Source organism: Ylistrum balloti, unplaced genomic scaffold (assembly GCF_031769215.1).
Source record: "Ylistrum balloti isolate Yb309-2 unplaced genomic scaffold, AGI_CSIRO_Ybal_v1 Utg369652, whole genome shotgun sequence".
Lineage (NCBI taxonomy): Eukaryota > Metazoa > Mollusca > Bivalvia > Pectinida > Pectinidae > Ylistrum > Ylistrum balloti.
In genome coordinates this window covers 265438-292529 of record NW_026781907.1, presented here as the reverse complement: position 1 = coordinate 292529, position 27092 = coordinate 265438, and the positions used below count along the sequence as shown (strand labels likewise).

The following is a 27092-nucleotide window of genomic DNA, read 5'->3' as shown; positions in this document are numbered from 1 at the left end:
AGTCGTTACGTAATACGAAAAAAATACCATGAGAAAATATTTCACTGGGTAGCATTCTCTATGTTGTATAGCTATGGTGTTGGTATGGCACACAGAGTCAGCTTCATCATCCTTGGATGACCTTGAGGCCTTGCAGGTTCAAAGTTCAGATTTGTGTGAGGTGTCAACAAAAAAAAAACCTGAATTGTTGTCACAAATAAAAGGTATTTGATCATGATATGGTCTGTTATATATCTTGACGTCACAATGACCAGCAGAAATGTAAATTAAGGAAATTGCTTGTAAAATCAGGGTGAAATTCAATGCCTTAAAAGAGGAAAGTTATCAGGTGAAGATTGTATGATGATTTAGTATAATAGTCAGGTATTTACACATCTGTTTAAACTAATTCCCTAATTATCTGGTGAGTTTGTAACAAGATCTGACATAATTGACGCTGTTCTTAAAGTCTACAAAAACAGACAAGGGCAGGATTTTGTCAGTGATACTGTCAAAGCACAACTTATAATTGTCTCGAGTTCCTCTCCTGAAAAGCCTTCTGCTCATAACAACATGATTAATCCATTAAGCTGTGTGACATTTTTATTTTATTTTTCTATATTTTTTCTTAAATTGATATAAATAAACATTTAAGTACATAACTTATATGATGAAAAGAAATAAATGAAAATTGACACTAGTCTGGCGGTGTAATAATGAGACTAAACTAGTTTCGTATTCATTGACTATTTACCTATTAGGTATACTTGTATTATAAGACTGTGTTCTAATCGTTTAATTCTGACATGTAAGGTAAATCATGATTATAAGATTACGCTTGGATTTTTTAATTTTGATGAGGTTAGTCGATCATTTTAATAAGATTATGCTTCAATAGATACAATATTTGGCACCACAACGTCACAGAATGTAGGCTATAGGTATTCAATAGGTAAATCACTCACTTTTCCTATCTTATAAATTGGTTCTATCTCACAGGTTACTCGCGGTGGCTTTGTGAGCAAATTTTGCTGTATGTTTAGGGGTGTTAACTACTGAGAGTAGAGATTTATTGTACATGTCTGGGACAATAGGACAGGAAGTCCCTAGCCCCCCAGTACTAGCTGGACTAAGCCAGGTAGAGCACAGGGAGATTGTTCCAGGATGACAGTGATCTGTCGTAGGCAGTAGTCTACATGTCCATCTTGGATCAGAATATGTAGGATCTGGTATTAAAGAGATAAAGCACTTGTCATAGTGTGATACAAGTTTTTTTTGTAACAAAGTACCGATGTAAATGATGAGTAGCTCAAGTATCTCTAGTCAACTTGGCTAACCAAGTCTGTAGCAACTCTAGTCAACTCAGCTAACCAAGTCTGTAGCAACTCTAGTCAACTCAGCTAACCAAGTCTGTAGCAGCTCTTGTCAACTTGGCTAACCAAGTCTGTAGCAACTCTAGTCAACTCAGCTAACCAAGTCTGTAGCAGCTCTTGTCAACTCAGCTAACCAAGTCTGTAGCAGCTCTTGTCAACTTGGCTAACCAAGTCTGTAGCAACTCTAGTCAACTCAGCTAACCAAGTCTGTAGCAACTCTTGTCAACACAGCTAACCAAGTCTGTAGCAACTCTAGTCAACACAGCTAACCAAGTCTGTAGCAACTCTAGTCAACTCGGCTAACCAAGTCTGTAGAAGCTCTTGTCAACTCAGCTAACCAAGTCTGTAGCAACTCTTGTCAACACAGCTAACCAAGTCTGTAGCAACCCTTGTCAACTCAGCTAACCAAGTCTGTAGCAACTCTAGTCAACACAGCTAACCAAGTCTGTAGCAACTCTAGTCAACTCAGCTAACCAAGTCTGTAGCAACTCTTGTCAACACAGCTAACCAAGTCTGTAGCAACTCTAGTCAACACAGCTAACCAAGTCTGTAGCAACTCTAGTCAACTCGGCTAACCAAGTCTGTAGAAGCTCTTGTCAACTCAGCTAACCAAGTCTGTAGCAACTCTTGTCAACACAGCTAACCAAGTCTGTAGCAACCCTTGTCAACTCAGCTAACCAAGTCTGTAGCAACTCTAGTCAACACAGCTAACCAAGTCTGTAGGAACTCTAGTCAACACAGCTAACCAAGTCTGTAGCAACTCTAGTCCACTCAGCTAATCAAGTCTGTAGCAACTCTTGTCAACACAGCTAACCAAGTCTGTAGCAGCTCTTATCAACTTGGCTAACCAATTTTGTAGCAATGCTTGTTAACATGGGTTATACTTGAACTTAATGTGTTGACATATGTTCCCTGTGACCTAGAATAATCACTTTATGATTTATTTCTGAGATTGACTGATTTAAAAAAGAAATAAAATTCTATAAATAGAGATGTATGTATTACAAGAAATCTTCTAGATTTCAGATAAATTAAGTTAGTTGACCAAGACATGTGGGTTGAGGAGAGGTGAGCAGTTTTATCTCTCTTCCTACAAAACATGGCTATTAAATATATGTAGGGTGAGGAGTAAGATGCCTTTCCAACATGGCTACCCAGCAGGGTGCCACCTAATTCATTTATTTCATTTTCCTTATCATTGTAGCTGGTTTCAAATGACAAGACCAATTTTAAAAAACCGATATGCTAGAAAAATATATACCACACTTCAAAATTTTATGTTCTTCATTAGTATCAAATGATTTGTACTTAATTTACCATTTCCTCATCCATGTGTTTGATGATCAGTGCATCATCACTCCATAGGTCTTGTACTAAAGTAGTTCCTGGTACAGGGACCACTCCATAGGACTTGTACTAAAGTAGTTCCTGGTACAGGGACCACTCCACAGGTCTTGTACTGAAGTATTTCCCAGTACAGGGACCACTCCACTGGTCTTGTACTAAAGTATTTCCCGGTACAGGGACCACTCCACAGGTCTTGTACTGAAGTAGTTCCCGGTACAGGGACCACTCCACAGGTCTTGTACTAAAGTAGTAACTGGTGTGGAGACCACACCACAGGTCTTGTACTAAAGCAGTACCCAGTATGGGGACCACTCCATAGGTCTTGTACTAAAGTAGTTCCCGGTATGGGGACTACTCCATAGGCCTTGTACTAAAGTAGTTCCCGTTACAGGGACCACTCAATAGGTCTTGTACAAAAATACTTCCCGGTACAGTGACCACTCCACAGGTCTTGTACTAAAGTAGTTCCTGTTACAGGGACCACTCAATAGGTCTTGTACAAAAATACTTCCCGGTACAGGGACCACTCCACAGGTCTTGTACTAAAGTATTTCCCGATATGGGGACCACCCCAATAGGTCTTGTACTAAAGTAGTAACTGGTGTGGAGACCACTCCACAGGTCTTGTACTAAAGTAGTACCCAGTATGGGGACCACTCCATAGGTCTTGTACTAAAGTAGTTCCCGGTATGGGGACTACTCCATAGGCCTTGTACTAAAGTAGTTCCTGTTACAGGGACCACTCAATAGGTCTTGTACAAAAATATTTCCCGGTACAGGGATCACTCCACAGGTCTTGTACTAAAGTAGTACCCAGTATGGGGACCACCCCAATAGGTCTTGTACTAAAGTAGTACCTGGTGTGGAGACCACTCCACAGGTCTTGTACTAAAGTAGTTCCTGGTGTGGAGACCACTCCATAAGACAATTTACTAAAGCAGTCCCTTGGTGGATAATGTTACTCGACTGATAAATGAGTAATTAGTTCAACAGAATTATAGAATTGGTGTGTTTTAGAAAACTGTTTTAGAAAATTATTGTAAGAGCCACATAAAGGTAATGGTGAGACACATTAATAAGTGTTGATGTGGTCATAGTTCTGGAAGAAGGAATTGATATCTGAGGGGAGAGTTCAATCTTCAGGATACCATCTGGGGCAAATTTGTGTTTGTATTGCAAGTAATTGTACTGGTGTTGAAGTAAACAGGTGTGGGAGTGACTGCACGTGTATGACTGGAAGGGTATGAAGTGTTTGTGATTGGTGAATGGACTATGTATAGTAGGTGCTGTGCCTGCTTGACTTGGTAGGACTGTGTGTTTGGGTGTGACTTAGGATGGTCAGTATTGTTTCAGATCACTCTCTATGTAGGCTGCCCTTCAGCAAATAGGAACAAGAAGATAAAATGCTCCCTGTTAAAATGGGTTCGGGTGTACACAATCATCAGTATAATATACACTCATTAAGTCTAATTACAGTTCAAAGTATTCTAACCTCAATATATATAGTGATCACCTCAATATGGGGTACCTGTGTACAGTGGACCCTCTGTAGTCTGTGGTAGATACTGACACCTGTGTACAGTGGACCCTCTGTAGTCTGTGGTAGATACTGGCACCTGTGTATAGTGGACCTTATGTAGTCTGTGGTAGATACTGACACCTGTGTACAGTGGACCCTCTGTAGTCTGTGGTAGATACTGACACCTGTGTACAGTGGACCCTCTGTAGTCTGTGATAGATACTGACACCTGTGTACAGTGGACCCTCTGTAGTCTGTGATAGATACAGACACCTGTATACAGTGGACACTCTATTATCCTGTTTACTGTAACCTTATTTGTGATTTTTCTAAATTTCAATGAAATAAGCTACTGACAAAAGTTTCTATATAATTATTAGAATAACTATGTGGCTATGGGTGACTTAAATATGAAATGACTTTGTCATTTATGGAAACTTGAAAAACAGGAAAAATAATGTTTAAGGGACTATTAGCACTTAAATGTTTTAAAATATGCTGATCATCTCATGTTTTCCAACCCAGTAGAGACAGGCAGCTTTTCTACGATATCTGATATAACATATAATCTGTATAAACACACTAATAGAGAAATCAGCTTTTCTCCAGCATCTCCTGCTGGCTTTGGACTTAATGCCCAGCACCAAAGGATTCCCGCCTCCACATAAACCTGGTTTTGATCTCATTGTGTGGTGTATTGCACAGACTAAACAATACCTGAACTGGTCAGCGCTGACCAACTGACTGGACAAGCCTGAAGGGCAGGATGTCTTATCACTGTTATTGTTGTAGTAGTCAGTTTAAATATGGCCTGGTATTTCAGTTAGAATATTTCTAGCCCCTTAGGTGTGAGAGGAGATAAGTGTGGATTAAGGATGACCAGTCAATTGATGTATATATGTCCAGTTCTGCCAAAGTGACCCATGTACTCAGGTAGATAAGTATATCATCTAGCTGATTAAGGCCGACTTTGAGGAAGGTCAGTTTTACCTGGAGATCAGGATGATCATCTACACCTATCTACCTACCTCATTGTCACCCTGATGAATGGACACAAAGAAAAGGAAATGAGCAGATTAAGCTTGTACACAAAGTCAGCATACCTCTGTAATAAGGGACTGTCCACGTTGTCAGTCAGGAAACTCCAGCCATCCCACAGTAATCCAAAATAAAACGTAATATCTGTAGTCTGTTCTGACACGTTTATAGGTTTTCAAGCAATAAATAATTATAAAAAAAAAATTAGATGGGTATTTTAATATGCTTTTTATCTTTATTTAAACACCTTGTGTTTGCACCTGTGTGATTCAGGTGTGCAGGACAGGTAGACAAGTCACTTAACTTGATAAATCTGCAGCTTGTCATCTCATTAAGGAACTATCTGATGTGGTAGTCAACTCCTCAGACAAACTTTTATTTCCATGAATTTTATGGCTTTGAAGTTGATTTCTAATTAAAACAAAAGACCACAGACTATAACATCATTATTTTGTACATTAAATATTGAGATAAAAGCTCTCTACCAGATCAGGGTAGGCCCTCATTTGGGAGCCTTCCCAACCACAATAATTCAATCTTAGCCTTGCCTCTTTACCAATATGTCTTTGATTTGCTGATAAATGTGTAGACTTGGTGAGGCCCTGACAAAGACTGTGTGTTAACCTCATTACTGTCGGTCGCAACATCACAGGCAGATGCAGCGGTCTCAATACAGGATGAAATCTCACAAAATTGGCATATTCTTGTAGAATGGATTCGTGTGATGTGATGAAATGTGTAAAAAGCTATATAATTTGCCACTAAAATTGATTTTGATCTCCATCCAAGTTATGTTATAAACAAGAAGGTGAGTATTTAACACAATACAGAGTCATGGATCACAGGGAGTAAATGTACTGTGTTACACTTGATCATCCACGGTCCCAAATCAAATGAGGGGGGATCACCAAGGGAAATAACTGAGGGCAGTCACCCAGAAAAAGAGGGGACTCACTTGGATGATCAGTGAGGGCCAGTCAAGGCCATCTCCTGAGGGTTGATCGATCGATCACTAAGGACATATTATATGGCCAATTGCTGTCCAGATATCATCATTATTGACCAATGAACAGTCAGATTTTTGTGACTGTTGAGAGTCGTGATCTGTTGGCAAATACTAACCTGTCACCTTGTCAAGGTCAGTGGGTCAAGGTCATTATTCTAACTATTATTTTGACCAGTTCTAGTGAAATGGCCAATGATGGTTGCTACAAATGGAATAAGTTACCTTGAAATATGATGAAGATCCATCGGACATCTTTCTCTCTCGCAGAAGTTCTCAATTTTTTTTTTACAAATTCTTTATCTCGTTGGAGTTAATGTAAAAGCAGTTGATGAAATTATTTCAGTGAAGAAATAGAGTGAATGTATTAACCATTCCTTTACAACACTACCTGTATTGGTTGACTGATGATGAGTCTATTAGAGAAAAACAATAAATGTAAGTTTAGATTGTAATGGGTGTGTCCACTTCTCAAGTGTGGAAAGAGAAACCAATCCCACCCCACCCCAACCCACCCCTTTTTACCCCTCCCAACCCCTACCATTTTCAAATGTTTCTTGTGTACCCATTTCCCTTCTGTAGATTACAGTGTCCGCTTGACTTAAGCAGATTATCGTAATCTGGTGTTTTCTATTATCATAGAGCCACACAATCAGATTGTGAAGAACAACATGTTTTTCTAAATAAACCACGATGAATATACACTTTCCATTTAAATTTTGATAGCCGTGGGATGTTTTGAACCTGTTAGTTTAACAATGGTGTGACGTTTGACTAGGAGGCTTTATTCTTGCTGAGTCTGTAAATTACTCCGATCGCAAATAAACAAGAACTGATAATGATTCTGCTTGTTTTGTGTTTAATAATGATGTGACAGAGGAAATACCAGAGCGACTTTGAAGTATATAGACCTATATCCAAAACTTAAATCCCACCTCGATCAGGTAAATAGGCAACAGGTTAGATTGAAAGCAGGCATGTCTCCGATATCTCGGTACGCATGGCCCTGTTTGATCAGAGTAAGCCTTCTCCAGTAAGGATTACCGCCTATCTCTTTATTAGCTCCAATATCTACACAGCATTTTAGTGTATCTTTCTTGACAAACCTACGTTTAATTAAAGTAAATTAATAGTTATTTAAGAAGAAAGTTTAAATCCTTTCGTCTATTTCCAATTACCCCTTTAAACAGGCTGTAGGAAGAATTGTATTATTACCAACATATACCAGGCTATTTCGTCTATGTACACAATATGACAAATACATTTTTCATCTTTCACAGGAGGTGGGCTGTAATTTAGGAATTAAAAGATTAGAAGGAATTTAAGATAAATATTTTCTCTTTAGAATGGAGGAAATGGCTTTTTGGTTGTGTGCGGAGCATGCAAAAACAGGACAAATCTGATCATTAATTTGTTGAAAAGTCTTTGATGGAGCAAATGAACCCTAGTTTCCCAGACTAAGGGACCTGGTATGAGCCAGTTTCAGCAGCTGTGGGATGGATCAGTAGCCCCTCCCACCCTGTGATCCCCCATCATCTGTTCTTCTCCCTCCTGTGGTGTCAGACTCCCCTTCCTCAACTTTTAGCCTTGCGACACATTATGGAGACACTAGCTCCATCTGCACTGAAACATTCACCCCCTCCTCACTTATAGCTGTTGACACATGATGGAGACACCAGTCCCCTCCTCACTTACAGCTGTTGACACAAGATGGAGACACTAGCCCCCTCCTCATCCTCCAGTCTGACAACACATGATGGAGACACCATTCCCCTCCACATCCTCCAGCCTGACAACTTATGATGGAGACAACAGTCCCCTCCTCTTCCTCCAGCCTGACAACAATTGATGGAGACACTAATCCCCTCCTCACCCTCCAGCTGGTGACATATGATGGAGACACTAGCCCCCTCCTCACCCTCCAGCCTGACAACACATGGAGACACTAGTCCCTTCTTCACCCTCCAGATGGTGACACATGATGGAGACACCAGTCCCCTCCTCACCCTCCAGCTGGTGACACATGATGGAGACACCAGTCCCCTCCTCACCCTCCAGCTGGTGACACATGATGGAGACACTAGTCCCCTCCTCACCATCCAGCTGGTGACACATGATTGAGACACCAGTCCCCTCCTCATCCTCCAGCTGGTGACACATGATGGAGACACCAGTCCCCTCCTCACCCTCCAGCCTGACAACACATGATGGAGACACTAGTCCCCTCCTCACCCTCCAGCTGGTGACACATGATGGAGACACCAGTCCCCTCCTTATCCTCTAGCTGGTGACACCTGATGGAGACACCAGTCCCCTCCTCACCCTCCAGCTGGTGACACATGATGGAGACACTAATACCTTTCTGTATGTCACCAGCAGAAGGATACAGATTAAACAAAAAGCCATTGATAGGTGAATTAGCTAACATGATTTGAACAGGCCACTAAGATCTGTGTACATAGAGGAGAGACCAGAGGAAGGAAGAGTGCAATGCAGAAGTTGATAGGGAATGATTACATCACAGACGGACCGGGTAGGTCTCCCGGGATCACAACCAATCCAGTCTGTATGTATACTGTCAATCTGATCATATACCAATTCTACCACAGGTGTCATTGTCATGGATACAGACTTAATCGCCGTGATAGTGATGGCGACTTAATCCTCGGGAGAGGAGGAACGAGTTGATGTTTAGTGAAAGGACTATTGAGAATCAGTTGTAAGGCTAGATTATTTAAAATTGATCTTCGTAAACAGGATAAAAGCATGTAATTATATCATTGCAAAGTTATGATGAATTCATTTGGAGCTGCATAGATAATGAAGTCAGAAACGGTTCCGAACTAATCCTGTTCATTTTTACCTCTCCTCGCCCAAAGGACCAGGTGAGCTTCTGCAATGGCGCAGCATTCTTCGTCCAGCATCAACTCTTTCCTTTAAACAACTTCTTCTCAATCACCAATGGACCAGATATTTTGATATTTCTGTACTATCTACTCCTAAACCAAGTTTAATGGTGATATCAATGGATTAAAGGGGCTTTGTAGATACATAAATTAAATGTTAGAAGTTGGTGAGGAGAGGAGATCTACCATCAAACAGCCAGCTACAGAGATGTATTGGTCATTCTATGTAGCACCACACCAGGGCACACACAGCAGGCTCCAGTAACCTCTGTTGACCACTGGTTCAGGAGGAAAAGAGATCAGCTGAAGAGGAACATGTTGATACAGCATTACAAGGGGTGGTAACCTACAATGACCTCTAACCTCTGGGACAACTGGCTCAAGGGGTGTGGCAAATTATAGCATCTATCTGAGGGTGGTTCCTTGAGGGCAGTTAGGATATGATGGTTTCCTTTTTCTAATATGTGTATAAAGGGAGGTAACTTTTACACTGGGACTGCTGTTGTTGGCTATAGCTATCAGATTCAATAAAAAATTATACTGTTTTTTTTTATTCTGAGTTAGGAGAGGTTCTTATATATATATATTATTGTAACAATTACAAAGAAGTGAGCGCTTTGTAATCGAGTGATTTGACAGAGCTTTGTGACGTCGGTATGGAAGTCAGTATTGATTGAGAAATACCACCTTTCTCTTCACTACTGTTGACTGGAAGAAGTGAGGGTTTGTGTAAAGTTTTAGATAAATCACTCAATTAGGTGTGTCATGTTTAATTGTTATAAAGTTTTACATTTCTGTGTGATCACCATAGAAACGGATGTGTCACACTGCATTACTCGCTAAAAAGTAAAACGACATTAACGAGAGGACAGATACTAGAAATCAATTATCCCTAGAGGAGAGAGAGAGAGAAATGAGGCAAAGCTGGAGTTTTGTTATAATTCGCGAAGAAGGTACAATTTTCAATCATTTACACATTTTTGTCTCATTGTATTCAAACTAGCGACCTCAATCTTTGTCATATAGTTATTGACTTTGTTTTCGATCTTTCACAAATAATGGTACCAATGTATAAAAAAAAAACAGGCTAAATCATTGACATATAGATGTTGACAATGTTTTCTGACAAGCAGACTCAGTCTTTGACGAATAATCGTAACAAACCGGGAGGCTCCATCTTTATTTCCTTTTTTATGACTTGATCTTCCTCTAGGGGTGTTGGTATGCCAGGTATAGATGAATGGTGGTCAGTCTGAATCAGGGTCACTGACTGGTCAGATTTATATTGATCAGACTAAGAATTATCTTAACAAATTCTCTCTGAATATATTTAGGACTTTAACACTATAGTTCTACAAAGGAAAACATTATTCATATATTAATGTTGCTACTTGAATCTGGATTATGAATATTTTAATGTGTTATGGAGAGCAGATTCTGACCAGTGAAGTGACCGGTACTGGAGTCTCTAGTCTGTACACAATACACATGCAGTAGCAGGTCAGAGGAGTTCAACTGTACAGGGCCACGATTTTATTCTCATTACCCAGCTGTTACTGTGATTGTGCTGCCATTGTGGTACTTCCCGGTGACTCTCTACTGAACCCTAACCCTGCTGACCCACTAACACCTCCCCCACTCTCTCACTTCCTCAGGAGTTTTTACAAAAATCAGTGACTTCTGTAATATCACTCATTGATATGAACTCTGATAAAAACCAGTTGAAAGTAGGACACTTTTAAAAAATACACTGTAAAAGTTTTATTCTAGAAGCTTAGATATTTCAATGTTTCCTGAGACTCTCAATATTGTAGTATTTCTCGAGACACTTTGAATTTCAGTGTTTCCTGAGACACTCAATATTGTGGTATTTCTCGAGACACTTTGAATTTCAGTGTTTCCTGAGACACTCAATATTGTGGTATTTCTCGAGACACTTTGAATTTCAGTGTTTCCTGAGACACTCAATATTGTAGTATTTCTCAAGACACTATGAATTTCAATGTTTCCCAAGACACTCAATATTGTTGTATTTCTCGAGACACTTTGAATTTCAGTGTTTCCTGAGACACTCAATATTGTAGTATTTCTCAAGACACTATGAATTTCAATGTTTCCCAAGACACTCAATATTGTTGTATTTCTCGAGACACTTTGAATTTCAGTGTTGCCTGAGACACTTTAAATTTCAATTTTTCACCAAGATACTTTGAATTTCAATTTTTTCGTCAAACAATTTAAATTTCACTTAGAAACAGTGCAAGATAATAACAGTTGAACTGACTCATGAAATACAATTTTAAAGTTTAGGTGCGATTTTAATCATGGACAATATATACATCAAATGTTTTTACCATAGAATTTTACGTATTACTTAAGACACCAGTTTATAACCTGACAATTAGTTACTCTACCAAGTCTGTATTTCTCTTTGTTGATACTGTGGTTGGACAGTTCAATTAACAACAGACTTCTCTTACAGTAGAAGAGGACCTTGTGCTCATTAAACCAGCTTTAATCCATGTTAATGATGTGCACAAGCAGGGAGGCTGGGACACATTATCTCCCTTTGATCACAGCAATGGTGTTTGTTTGACCTCTAGTTTGACATTAAGGAGTGCAGACATCACAGATCTAAACTGACACTGGTCAGTATATATTAACACTGGTCAGTTTGTATTAACACTGGTCAGTATCGGATTAACACAACAAGTTTATTTATCAATCATGTTTAGCTTTCTCCCCGCTCAAACTTGCACTGTGTATATTGAAACCTGAATTTGAGAATCAGAATAGCATTTCTCAAGTCTGGTTAGTTTTGTTTTGTTTAAATTGTACAACATTGCCTCCAAATAGAAGAAGTCATCAACTGGATATGTTTATCAGTTATAAACCTGATCTTCACATGTTACACTATCTATTCCGAGTTTTCGGATTTGTCTTTGTGAAGGTTTCTATGGTGACTAAGCTGGGAGGGTCGGGGAGTGTGACAGGGTGTGGGGTACTGCTTCTCATTAGAGACATACACTCGGGGATCTGTTTAGTGTATCAGGGTGAACATGCCTGATTCTGCGATTAGGCTTTGGGGGCAAAGTTGGGGAAGTGACCTCTGGACCAGGGATTGAAAGTTGCCTCAGGCCCCTACCAGAATAAATAGGGATATACTGCTCTCTCTCTTGTACTTAAATTAGGGTGCCAGACCACAAAAATGTGGCAAATCGTCTGCTTTCATCTTTATCACCAGTGGTCCTTGTTGCTGATGTGTTTTCTGGGTTATATTTGGTAGCAGAAAATGGGTGTTCTTCAAACTTTTTGGAAAGGCAGTTCAGATTTCAAACGGTCACGTCCCAGTGTAAATTGTTTACAGTAACAGGTCTCTGGCTGAAGTCACACTTTGACACTGATCAGGGATAGTGTTACTACTTCTCCATTAACCTGAAGACCAAACATTAATTAGATCTAATTCATAACCAGAATACAGAAACCAGTAGGCTAATGTACAGTTGTAGTAGTGTCTATTTCTATAACATTTTAGAATATCACATCTCTGGCCTTTACATTACATTAACAAATAATACTACATATTTCTGTATAAGACTGTGGCTTTGTACCATCTTTCCCTGTATTGTATACATTTTTTGTTCAATCTTTCCCTATACTGAAGTTTTGTTCAATCTTTCCCTATACTGAAGTTTTGTTCAAACTTCCCCTGTATTGTAAAGGTTTTGTTCAATCTTTCTCAGTATTGTTTAGGTTCTGTTCAATCTTGCCCTATACTAAGATTTTGTTCACCCTCTCACTCTAATATTCCAGAGTTGCATAATCCTTTTGCTATCTACCGTGTTGAGTTTTGTACCATCAGTCCGTAATCAAAACACATTGAAAAATGATTTCACTACAAAACAAGAGATTGAAAAATAACCAGAATTTGATGGAATCTTTAATTCTCTTTAGCTAAAATACAATTTTGATCTATGTATTCAGGAAAGTAGAAATCATACCAGCTAGCAAGCACTGATGTGTACAAATATTTTCCCTGCTTTTTTTATCTTCTGAATAAAAAATGTCATATGATATGAATTTGTTTACTGTGTAGTTGTCTAAAACAACATGTCCCTTCCCTACTGTGGGCAGAAAACATCGTCTATGGAATAGAATCTTATGTAATACCCTGTCTGAATTGTCCTGTGTTTTTCTTTGATTGTTATACCTAACTATCCATTACCTCCCCCATCCCCACCCCCTAACCTCCTTCAAATCTCTGTCTGTTGTACCAAATTGCCCATTTTTCCTACTCTAATTTCCTTTGAATATACTGGTGTTGAAGAAATGTTACATCCTACACTAAAATGATACCTAAATGATGAAGAACATCAAGCAGTCAGGATTTCATTAACTTGCCCTGAACTCAGTAGTAAAATATCTGACAACTTTGTGGTAATTGTGTCTTTATGATTCTTAGTCATGGACATATAGTAACTAAAGGGTTGGACATCCATGTGGTCCTTACCACACAGGATTCTGTAAAAGCTTTGGACAATTGAGAGTAGTGTTCCAAACTCTTGAACTTTGGTTTACCTGTTTCTGGGAAATGTATTTTGACTTAAATCTTTTCCAGCCAAAATTTTTGGAATAACCTTTTTTTCAGAAAAGCAGACGGGTAGTTTTATGTTTTTATTGGCGGGAAAAACTATCACAAGGAGAGAAAATTGGCCTGGCAATCCACCTATTTTTCTACGTTTTTTGAACGGAATAACTGACTAATTTGCTCATCTTAATGACCCTTACAGCTGGTATTTCTGTTTTACTGACCATGCACCATGCCTCTCCAGACTGACCGGTGACACCACTAGATCTTGGATAACCTTGTACTACAATATGGCCTGCTTCCTAACAAATAGCCTTACAGGTATCAGGGCCCATAAAAAGTCAGACAGGGACCAAAGCTTACGAATAACCAGACAGGGACCAAAGCTTACAAATAACCTGTCAGGGACCAGAGCTTACAAATAACCAGACAGGGACCAGAGCTTACGAATAACCTGACAGGGACCAGAGCTTACAAATAACCAGACAGGGACCAGAGCTTACAAATAACCTGACAGGGACCAGAGCTTACGAATAACCTGACAGGGACCAGAGCTTACAAATAACCAGATAGGGACCAATGCTTACAAATAACCTGAGAGGAACCAGAGCTTACAAATAACCTGAGAGGGACCAAAGCTTACAAATAACCTGAGAGGGACCAAAGCTTACAAATAACCGGACAGGAACCAGAGCTTACAAATGACCTGACAGGGACCAAAGCCAATTTATGGCCTGGCAGAGACTATCCACCTCCCAGAGCTGATATTGTATAATAGGGTTCAAATTTTTTCATTGAAAGCATGTCATGTAGGAAAATATTTTGGTTGGAGTTAAAGTATGAGGAGATTATTGATGTCATGTTGGAAACTCATATAAAAAAATGTTACCAGCGTGGTTCAGAAGTGAGGGTGGTGGTTCTGTGAGAAAGTGCTTTAGATGAGGTATGGCCATTCATTGTAGACGTTTGATCCTTGTTAAAACACATGCTCTACAGATTGAAGTAACATCAATACCAGACAAGGCTGTAGCTAAACCAATGACCAGATCGTATCTCCTACCTTACAACATCATCAATATACTGGACCTGACTTCTTGTTGTTTCATTTCACCTAAAGTGTATGTTCCACAGTCCTGGGGTCAATATCTGTAGCCTGAATGTGTTCCACATCCCTGGGGGTCAATATCTGTAGCCTGAATGTGTTCCACTGTCCTGGGGGTCAGCATCTGTAGCCTGAATGTGTTCCACATCCCTGGGGGTCAATATATGTAGCCTGAATGTGTTCCTCAGTCCTGGGGTCAATATCTGTAGCCTGAATGTGTTCCTCAGTCTAGGGGTCAATATCTGTAGCCTGAATGTGTTCCACATCCCTGGGGGTCAATATCTGTAGCCTGAATGTGTTCCTCAGTCCTGGGGTCAATATCTGTGGCCTGAATGTGTTCCACATCCCTGGGGGTCAATATCTGTAGCCTGAATGTGTTCCTCAGTCCTGGGGTCAATATCTGTGGCCTGAATGTGTTCCACATCCCTGGGGGTCAATATCTGTAGCCTGAATGTGTTCCACTGTCCTGGGGGTCAGCATCTGTAACCTGAATGTGTTCCGCAGCCCTACTGCCCTACAGACAATACCTGTAGTTTGAATATGTCCCACAATCCTGAGATCACCCCCATCCCCACCCCCTGACACCTTAGATAACCTCCATCCCCAACCCCTAACGCCTTAGATCACCCCCATCCCCATCCCTTAGATTTCCCCCATCTCCACCCCCTAAACCCTTATATCATGCCATTAGGTGTGTATAACATTGATGCTAAATTAAGACACAGGAGCTGTCCATCACTTCCATCAGTACATAACATTTGATATTTCAAATTTCATTGTTACATTAAGGATGAGGAAGGTGTGATACATGGCTAATTATACATCATTGATAGATTTTTAGATCTATATTAGCCTGAAAATAAATCTATATAGATGGACTGAAAAACTCAGCCAGGCTTCTGTGCTGTCCAGCCTGTGTGGACTGGTCAGTGTTTGGGTCTCTGGCCGGTCAAGTCACGGTCAATGAGGAGGCCATCGACTTAAAAGTGAGCAGTAAAGCAGTCAAACACCCAAAATCACTGCCAAATTTTTATTTTATCATCCATTCAAATTAATCCGGAGCCATCAATGATAAAAGTGATTATTGTTGCCCTGTAGGTATAAGAAGACTTTACAATCCAGGTGTTAGGGATACCTATATATATATAGGTAGACTTTACAGTCCAGGTGTTAGGGATACCTATATATATAGGTAGACTTTACAGTCCAGGTGTTAGGGATACCTATATATATATAGAGGTAGACTTTACAGTCCAGGTGTTAGGGATACCTATATATATATAGAGGTAGACTTTACAGTCCAGGTGTTAGGGATACCTATATATATAGGTAGACTTTACAATCCAGGTGTTAGGGATACCTATATATATATAGGTAGACTTTACAATCCAGGTGTTAGGGATACCTATATATATAGGTAGACTTTACAGTCCAGGTGTGAGGGATACCTATATATATAGGTAGACTTTACAGTCCAGGTGTGAGGGATACCTATATATCTATAGGTAGACTTTACAGTCCAGGTGTTAGGGATACCTATATATATAGGTAGACTTTACAATCCAGGTGTTAGGGATACCTATATATATAGGTAGACTTTACAATCCAGGTGTTAGGGATACCTATATATATAGGTAGACTTTACAATCCAGGTGTTAGGGATACATATATATATATAGGTAGACTTTACAATCCAGGTGTGAGGGATACCTGTATATATAGGTAGACTGTACAATCCAGGTGTGAGGGATACCTATATATATAGGTAGACTGTACAATCCAGGTGTGAGGGATACCTGTATATATAGGTAGACTGTACAATCCAGGTGTGAGGGATACCTGTATATATAGGTAGACTATACAATCCAGGTGTGAGGGATACCTATATATATATAGGTAGACTATACAATCCAGGTGTTAGGGATACCTATATATATAGGTAGACTATACAATCCAGGTGTGATGGATAATTCCCAGATTCCATGGTACCCACAATAGATAAGTCAGAATATTAGCATGCTTTTCAATTCATAAGGCTCATACATATTGAGAAGGGAGTGAATGAGGTCATTAATTTTGCTGCTGGATCTTTTGATGTATAGAGGATTGGACAAGCTTGTAACCTCATACCCCATCATTAGGACAGGTATGTTGGTTGACCGGTGGTCAGATTTAATAGTCTTAGTCGGGGCGCCTGTATATACACAAATATTTGATACAATGACTTTCCTTTTCATGTGTATTTCTTAAAGTTGAAAGGATCAACGTTCTGTGATGGTCCAGTGTAACCGAAGGACATTAGGCCTGACCAGAAAAAAAAACCTTCACTACTACACAAGGTCAACAAAAACACAAACTTGTCCCTAGAAAGTTATTAGATATGTAGAGATATCATCTGATGGACTAGTCTGGCAAGTGATTAAAATACTTTCCGCTTGCTTTATATAAATTTGTTCACAGATTCACTTGAAAAATAAAAAAAAAAAAGAAGAAAAATATGAATTTGACACTGAATGGTCAAGGACTCTAAGTGAATAAGAGGGGAAGAGGAGAGCAAACATTTATAGAAATGTAATTTATTCATTTGTCTGGTCGATGACCTACTGGGTCCATTAATTGGTCAACCATAGAAAGCCACTGGTCTGCTTCAGGGCTTCCCCTCCTACTAACTCGCCTAATCAGAGATCAGATAGGTCAACAGTTCCTTAATGGACAAAATCATCCACCACACCATGAATGGTCAAGGGGACACAACTCTTTGTGAAAATAAAATCCTAAATTTTCACACGTCTTATCAACGAAACATGTATCATTTGTGTTGAACATGAAGAAGCAGGAAATCTTTTGACTGATTATCAGCAGTGATTGATTCCCTTGTTTGCTGGTGTAGATCCCATGTTGGTGCAGGCTCCCAGCACACCAGGATTCCAGTATTGTTTAGTGGGAGAGCTTGATCTCTGCCAGTGTCTATGTTATCAGCAGTACTCTGTCCTAGACTTGTCCTCTGCTGGTGTCCCTACCTTGGTTCCCTATCTCCTTATTAGAAGGCCATTAAGTGACTTTATCTGCGGAATACTAGTTCTTGTTGTTGATCTCTTGTATACTTGTGAAACTTATCTTATACCTATGTCCATACCTATAGAATAGGGCTGTCTACTATTGGGGAGACAGATATACTGTGTAAACAGAGACCCCTAGGTACCCAGCAACTGCACCCGGTAAAATGCTCAAATAAGAACAGGGGCTATGATAATCCTTTCACGACTTTGATTTTTATCTCGGTGTGTTTGAATCATTTGCATTTGATTGCATGCAGAAATGAGTAAAATATTCTAGATGTAAATGGCTATCAAAGCCTAGTCATCAAACACTAGAGAGGACGTACTAGGGTTTGGGGGCCTGTGGCACCAGGTTGATGTTGTTTTGACAGATGTGTGGTAATCCTAAGATTAATCCTTCACAGTGTATATATACCTCCAGTCTGTCAGTCTCATTTTAAGTGATATGCTTTATAATGTTCACAAAAATGAAATAAAATCTAGTGAGTTTGTGTTTGAGTTTGATGTCTGAAAAAACAGTTATAGAAATCAATGGACTTGTTTATAAAAAGTCCACTCGGTAATTCAGAACAAGAAAAAAAACAAAGTTGACATTGTCATGACTTAACCCTGCAGACAGCATAACCTAATTAAAAGTATTGATGATAAACATGTACAGTCACATCAAAGGCATTCATTGTTCTTAGGCCTTTTCCTGTTTGTGTATGAAGTTCCAAATGTATGTGTTTGATGCTTCCAGTCTTGGTTTTGAAGCTCTCAGTGTTTATATTTGGAGCTCCCAATACTTGTGTTTGAAGCTCCCAGTATTTGTGTTTTGAGCTCCCAATATTTGTGTTTCAAGCTCCCAGTATTTGTGTTTCAAGCTCCCAGTGTCTGTGTTTGAAGTACCTAGTGTTTATCTTTTGAGCTCTGAATGTTTTTGTACAAAGTTGCCGATATTTATGTATTGAGCTCCCAATAATTGTGTTTAGAGCTCCCAATATGTGTTTTGAGCTCCCAATAATTGTGTTTGGAGCTCCCAATATTTGTGTTTTGAGCTCCCAATATTGGTGTTTTGAGGTCCCAATATTAGTGTTTGGAGCTCCCAATATTTGTGTTTTGAGCTCCTAATATTGGTGTTTTGAGCTCCCAATATTTGTGTTTTGAGCTCCCAATATTTGTGTTTTGAGCTCCCAGTGTTTTTATCCTCTCTAGCCACCTGATATTACTAACTGATCAAATGGTCTGGTAGTAACACATTTACTTTCCTGATTGGACATAAAAAAAACACATGTGTTTCTTAGTTTCTCAATGACAAAGGCATTACAGAACTCAGGGGTCAGATAACAGGACAGATATAGTCAATGACAGACAGGATAAGACAGGTAGTCAGGATATACAGGTGGTATAGAACTCAGGGGTCAGATAACAGGACAGATATACAGACAGTATAAGACAGGTCAATGACAGACAGGGATAAGACAGGTAGTCATAAGACAGATATAGTCAATGACAGACAGGATAGTCAGGATATACAGGTGGTATAGAACTCAGGGGTCAGATAACAGGACAGATATAGTCAATGACAGACAGGATAAGACAGGTAGTCAGGATATACAGGTGGTATAGAACTCAGGGGTCAGATAACAGGACAGATATAGTCAATGACAGACAGTATAAGACAGGTAGTCAGGATATACAGGTGGTATAGAACTCAGGGGTCAGATAACAGGACAGATATAGTCAATGACAGACAGGATAAGACAGGTAGTCAGGATATACAGGTGGTATAGAACTCAGGGGTCAGATAACAAGACAGATATAGTCAATGACAGACAGGATAAGACAGGTAGTCAGGATATACAGGTGGTATAGAACTCAGGGGTCAGATAACAAGACAGTATGATTCTAAATATGAATGGTTTTAGGGGCAGTAGTACATTGTTGTGTGTATAATTTTTATTGTGGAACATTTGGGAGTGGGGTGAGAACGAAAGATTGTTGTGTGTTGGAGAAAAAGTATGCACCATCTTGAGCACACGTGTTAGAGTTTTGGCCAATTTTAGATTGAGATGATGTGAACTTTTCCAGCTGGTGAATTACTTATCTACTTCATTCATCTTTCACAATTAATTCTCAGGAATGATTTTTTTTTTTGTCTTTTCAGAGATTTGAAAATGGAAAACATAATGCTGGATGAAAAGAAGAAAAACATTAAAATTGTTGGTAAGTATTCTCGTCACTCCTTCAACAAGTCTGCATGTGAAGGTCATTGACCAAAAGTCAAGGTCACTGTTGCTTAACGTTAAAAAAAAAAAATATTGTAAAGGTTGATATCCCAGTATGACCAGTAAGGGTACTTGCTTTCTTTCTGTTGTATTTTGGTATGACCAGCAAGGCTAGTAGCTTTCCCTGACATATGTTTGTGTCTGTGTGTTATATTGAGTCTGGATAATAGACATTTATGTCCTCAATAACAGCTGCTTTATAACAGAGTGCCAGTGGTGCTTGATATTGTAGTAATGTCCAGTGATTATAGATATGGTAATAAAGCATTCATCTGACTCGGATCAACCTTATCTCAGCACTAGAATGAGACTTGGGGGACAAATATTGATCTGTGAGAGGAAATCTAGGGGATGGAACCAGGTCAAGGAGTATAATTGTGTGTGGAGGGAGGGAGGGTTGATGAGAATCAGTTAAGCTTTCTACAATTGTTTGATTATACAAAAGAAATATTACTAACTGTGTTACAAATTTTCCCTTTATTTGTCTCTCGGTCTGTCTCGTTGTTTCAGTCTCCTCTTGCCTGTGTTGTCTTGTCTCATACATCTTTGATATGTCTCTTGCCTGTGGTATCTTTTCTCAGACATCTTGGTCTGTCTCATTGTGTCTGCCTCTTGCCTGAAGTGTCTTGTCTAATACATCTTGGTCTGTCTCATTGTGTCTTGTCTAATACATCTTTGGTCTGTCTCTTGCCTGTGGTATCTTTTCTCAGACATCTTGGTCTGTCTCATTGTGTCTGCCTCTTGCCTGTGGTATCTTTTCTCAGACATCTTGGTCTGTCTCATTGTGTCTGCCTCTTGCCTGTGGTGTCTTGTTTCTAACGTCATACTCTTTCAACTGAGTTTAGTTTTAAACTTTCCCAAAATGTCTGTATTCTGGAAAAAGAGATTTGGTTTCATCATTCTCGTTATATTTACTTTGTTTGAAATTACAATCTTATTGGTTAAAAAACCAAAGTTACAAATTCATGAAATTAAATAACCAACATGACCAAAAATTGTTGTAACATCTTTTTAAAAAGTCAAGGTCATGCGCCAAAAGTTGTTATGAAGCAAAAGTTGTTATAAGGCCCCGTTAGTTCAGTGGTTGATCTAAGTTAATCAGTGGTTAGTGAAAAACCAAATTGTTGTTATTGAAAAAACAAAAGCATTAGAGTCAAAATTAGGTGTCTAGCCTTTCTAAACAAAATCATAACAATCTAATGATATGGAATGTTTTTAATTTTATTTGGCTCGTATTTAAACATTTTCACTAACCAATGGTTATCTCTAAACAGTCTTTGAACAGATTATCAAAATTTCCTGCTGCGATTTAATTGGTAATAATTATATATCTTATCAAACTGAAGATATCGTCTTAAACAAATCAAGATGAATTAGTTGATATCTTGTGTTATTGAATCCATGTTTTCATTTTGCAGTAATTATAATTTTTCCTGAGAGCTGAGTATAATCTTAGTTAAAATTTTGTATATCAGAATATGAGTGTTCGATGGAGAAGTTAAGTACCAAAGAAATAGCTTTATAAACAGGTGGTTAGCAGGAGGAAAATACACTGTGGTCAGCCAAAGAGTTTAGGGTCTGAACTGACCCATACCTGACCTCTCAGGACAAGGAGTTTGATGGTCAGTGATAAATGGAGGTATTCTAACTAACCAACAACTAGAGTTTAATTAGGGCTGCAGTGGCTGCTACTGATGCAGAATACAGACTGACCCCTCAGACCAGCGGTCACTTCAGAGACTCCAAGTAATTAACTCCTCATATATCATGTCCATTGAACAGTACTAATGCACCATGCGTGACATTTCTAGACAGCAGGATAATTAGAATCTGATAAGGAATCAGCCATTATCTCTACAACCTTTTATCTCTGCCCACACAGGTTGTTCACAGTGTAAGGGAGACAACTCCAGTTACAGTTTGGAAACATTTGGGAGAGAATGCGAGATATTATTATTATTATTATTACTAATATTAAAAACGATGTTGACATAAATTATGATTGTATACCTTCAGATTTTGGCCTTAGTAATACTTTCAACCCTAATGAGTTAATGAAGACGCACTGTGGTTCACTTGAGTATGCAGCACCAGAACTCTTTACTACAGGCGGAAAGTATGGACCAGAAATAGACATATGGAGTATGTAAGTAGACCAACACAGCAAGTGGCACATGACAAATATTTTTTTAAAAACCCCTCTTCCATTTGAAAAAAAAAAAATTTTTTGAAAAAAATTTTTTTTGGAAACCCCTTATCTCACTGGAAAGGTTAACAACTGTAGAAACATCTTGTCCAGTTTTAAAGTCTTGAAACAAAGGAAATCCCTTATCCAAAAGAAATGGTAAAGTAAGCTTGTTTGTAAAACTTTAAAATGAGGAAAAATATTTAGAATTTTCTTTTGTGAAAAACAAAGTTATTTATTTAATGGAAACTGCTTTGGTATATGTTTGAATTGTTTTATGTTTGACCCCTGTGACCTTTGATATTACAGAGGAATAGTACTGTATGCAGTAGTGGTAGGTAAACTTCCCTTCACCACACCTTACACAGACCAATACCGCAGGGAAAAACTGCTACAACAGATAGAGAAAGGCCTCACAGAGCAACACAACAGAGAGATGGCTCACATCACCAGTGGTAGGTTACTTCAGGGGACAGGGGCAGAGTGGGCAGTAAGCCAAGAGTGGAGGAATTGGGCACTGAGTCAGGGGCAGAGTTATATTGCAGTAAGGAGGACGGAGGGGTAGGGCACTGAGACAGAGACAGAAGGATGGTACTCTGAATCAAACCCGTAAAGGGCTTAGGAAGGATAAATAGGATAACAGGAACAGGGACAGAGGGTTTAAGTAAGAAAACAAGGGCAAAGAAGAAGGGTAAGGAACAAAGACAGGGAAAATGATGGAAAAGTTGGGCACTGAGATAGGGGTTTGATATGGGATAGGAACTGAGGTAGGGCTTTGAGATGGGATAGGAAAGAGGTTGGCCACTGAAATTTACCTTAAAGATGGGATGCATAGGGATTAAACATGATTTTTTCCTGAAATCACCTTTCTTACATTGAAGATTGCAAAGACATCTTAAGGAAGATCTTGGAGCCAAACCCAGACCTCCGTCTGTCTGTAGTGGAGATAGAAAAGCATCCTTGGGTCACATTCAATGAGAAGATGCCTTTCTATGCTTTCCATGCATTTCCTCGGGACAAAGGCATGAAAGCCAAGGTAAGATGGGACATTGTCCCTTTAACTAGGGCATAGAAGTCAAGGTAAGGTGGGACATTGTCCCCTTAACTAGGGCATAGAAGTCAAGGTAAGGTGGGACATTGTCCCCTTAACTAGGGCATGAAAGCCAAGGTAAGGTGGGACATTGTCGCCTTAACTAGGGCATAGAAGTCAAGGTAAGGTGGGACATTGTCCCTTTAACTAGGGCATAGAAGTCAAGGTAAGGTGGGACATTGTCCCCTTAACTAGGGCATGAAAGCCAAGGTAAGGTGGGACATTGTCGCCTTAACTAGGGCATAGAAGTCAAGGTAAGGTGGGACATTGTCCCTTTAACTAGGGCATAGAAGTCAAGGTAAGATGGGACATTGTCACCTTAACTAGGGCATAGAAGTCAAGGTAAGGTGGGACATTGTCCCCTTAACTAGGACATTGTCCCCTTAACTAGGGCATAGAAGTCAAGGTAAGGTGGGACATTGTCCCTTTAACTAGGGCATAGAAGTCAAGGTAAGATGGGACATTGTCCCCTTAACTAGGGCATGAAAGCCAAGGTAAGGTGGGACATTGTCGCCTTAACTAGGGCATAGAAGTCAAGGTAAGGTGGGACATTGTCCCCTTAACTAGGGCATAGAAGTCAAGGTAAGGTGGGACATTGTCGCCTTAACTAGGGCATAGAAGTCAAGGTAAGGTGGGACATTGTCCCCTTAACTAGGGCATAGAAGTCAAGGTAAGATGGGACATTGTCCCCTTAACTAGGGCATAGAAGTCAAGGTAAGATGGGACATTGTCCCCTTAACTAGGGCATGAAAGCCAAGGTAAGGTGGGACATTGTCGCCTTAACAAGGGCATAGAAGTCAAGGTAAGATGGGACATTGTCCCTTTAACTAGGGCATAGAAGCCAAGGTAAGGTGGGACATTGTCGCCTTAACAAGGGCATAGAAGTCAAGGTAAGATGGGACATTGTCCCCTTAACTAGGGCTTGAAAGCCAAGGTAAGATGGGACATTGTCACCTTAACTAGGGCATAGAAGTCAAGGTAAGATGGGACATTGTCCCCTTAACTAGGGCATGAAAGCCAAGGTAAGGTGGGACATTGTCCCCTTAACTAGGGCATAGAAGTCAAGGTAAGATGGGACATTGTCCCCTTAACTAGGGCATGAAAGCCAAGGTGAGGTGGGATATTGTCCCCTAAACTAGGACATGAAAGCCAAGATGAGGTGGGACATTGTCCCTAATCCATGACATGGAAGCCAAGGTGAGGTGTGATATTATCTCTAAACTAGGACATGAAAGCCAAGGTGAGGTGGGACATTGTCCCTAAAACATCAGCATGAGTTTTGAGTGTTTATATATTTATATGTTCTCTATCTATGGATTAAAGTGTATGATTTAAAAAAAAAACCCAGAACATGATAGCTCATTAAGAAATTGTACTCAGATATTATTGATTCCGTTCCCAATATCCAAGTGTTGAATACTCGATGTCTCTTAGAGCTCATCGTTCGTGAACCTTAAATCATTTCTAGATCAGCCTGTCATGAATTCATATATACACAAATATGTCACAGAAGGTAAGTCTGTAAAATAAAGTATTTACGACATCTGAAGTGATTTACAGTGATGTGATTCAAAGTCCAGGCCACATTTGGTTTGTTTCTCATAATTTTGTTCTAGTGAGACGGAAATGCTACTGTCTTGAAAATATTTGTTCACCTACATGTTGCTAGTACACTTCTTTAACAGAAATTTACCGTCCTTAAATGTTTCTTGTAATATTTTTATGTGTTAGAAATAATAAATTGATCTGATGTCAAGAAATTAAATAACCCGAAAGAAATGTTTTAAGTTTTAGAAAAAAACATTCCCCTTGTGTGGTTTAATCCTTCAACCTACTTTTGTTAGTTTCGGAAATTGACATGTTAGAAAAGACTGGATGCCATTTTTTTTTCTTTTCTTTAATGAAAATTTGGTTTTATTATCAATTTGGATGGGCAATGATGCATGGTTTTGCTGTCAGAGACCAGAACACAAATTCTACATCAGTTATATTTGACAAGAATTATGCCTGTGATTTATAATGGAAGGGGGACAACTCTAGCTTTTCTAGTGTAGAGAATTGAGTCAGTATCATTTATATCATCACACGGTTTCATCTTAACACCATGAATTTTCGAGTACACTTCTTCAGTCACTTCATTAGACAAAATTGTTTACTGAAAGAGGGAAAGAGGGAGAGGAAGGCATGATTGTCACTATCATCTGTAGACAGGGAAAGAGGGAGAGGAAGGCATGATTGTCACTATCATCTGTAGACAGGGAAAGAGGGAGAGGAAGGCATGATTGTCACTATCATCTGTAGACAGGGAATGAGGGGGAGGAAGGCATGATTGTCACTATCATCTGTAGACAGGGAATGAGGGAGAGGAAGGGGTGATTGTCACCATCATCTATAGACAGGGAATGAGGGGGAGGAAGGGGTGATTGTCACCATCATCTATAGACAGGGAATGAGGGGGAGGAAGGGGTGACTGTCACCATCATCTGTAGACAGGGAATGAGGGGGAGGAAGGGGTGATTGTCACCATCATCTATAGACAGGGAATGAGGGGGAGGAAGGGGTGATTGTCACCATCATCTGTAGACAGGGAATGAGGGGGAGGAAGGGGCGACTGTCACCATCATCTGTAGACAGGGAATGAGGGGTCATCATCATCTATAGACAGGGAATGGAAGGGGTGATTGTCACCATCATCTATAGACAGGGAATGAGGGGGAGGAAGGGGTGACTGTCACCATCATCTGTAGACAGGGAATGAGGGGGAGGAAGGGGTGATTGTCACCATCATCTATAGACAGGGAATGAGGGGGAGGAAGGGGTGACTGTCACCATCATCTGTAGACAGGGAATGAGGGGGAGGAAGGGGTGATTGTCACCATCATCTGTAGACAGGGAATGAGGGGGAGGAAGGGGTGATTGTCACCATCATCTGTAGACAGGGAATGAGGGGGAGGAAGGGGTGATTGTCACCATCATCTGTAGACAGGGAATGAGGGGGAGGAAGGGGTGATTGTCACCATCATCTGTAGACAGGGAGTGAGGGGGAGGAAGGGGTGATTGTCACTATCATCTATAGACAGGGCATGAGGGGGAGGAAGGGGTGAAAATCAAAATTCGCAAAGAAATGAGACTTGTTTTGTTTTGCAAGTGTCCCCCCTCACACACACCTACATCCACCTGTCACACACCCCACACCCCTAAAGGGCCTTGTGTGCTATTTGTGAAGTAATTCTGCCAGAATCAGCTGTTTGTTATGTGTGATTGCATAGAAATAGAGAGAGAATTTCAGAAAATTTTCTCTGGATTAGAAAAAAAAAACAAAAACAAACATATTCTGTATTATGTCTGTATGTTCCAATTTCCCAGAATTCACCAGGTCAGTCTACATCTCACATAGCAGCAGGAAGTTTGAATCGGTCACTAACAATGGGTTGTGTTAAACAAGGCCCCGCCCTTTCTTCCCGACCACCACACTCAAAAACAGTAAGATTTACACCGTCACATTCTTCTCCAGTCAGAGTAGCTACACATTGTTTACTTACAGCTTTTTGGTTTCCCTGTATCTAATAACATTGGTATTGTAGATTTTCTTTCTGACTTTATACTTTTTTTGATTTCTAAAAAATTGTGTTAAGT

The 27092-nt window shown here is 39.7% G+C and overlaps 1 protein-coding gene across 1 annotated transcript in view; it reads left to right on the top strand.

Moving 5' to 3' along the window:
* The window catches only part of LOC132557359 (serine/threonine-protein kinase par-1-like), a 166941-nt gene that overhangs the window by 105337 nt on the left and 34512 nt on the right, over positions 1–27092 (top strand). Inside the window, exons 4-7 of the mRNA XM_060221853.1 lie at positions 20061–20119; positions 22198–22327; positions 22676–22821; positions 23248–23402. Of these exons, the coding sequence (XP_060077836.1) occupies positions 20061–20119; positions 22198–22327; positions 22676–22821; positions 23248–23402 (490 nt within the window). The remainder of the gene's footprint in view (positions 1–20060; positions 20120–22197; positions 22328–22675; positions 22822–23247; positions 23403–27092) is intronic.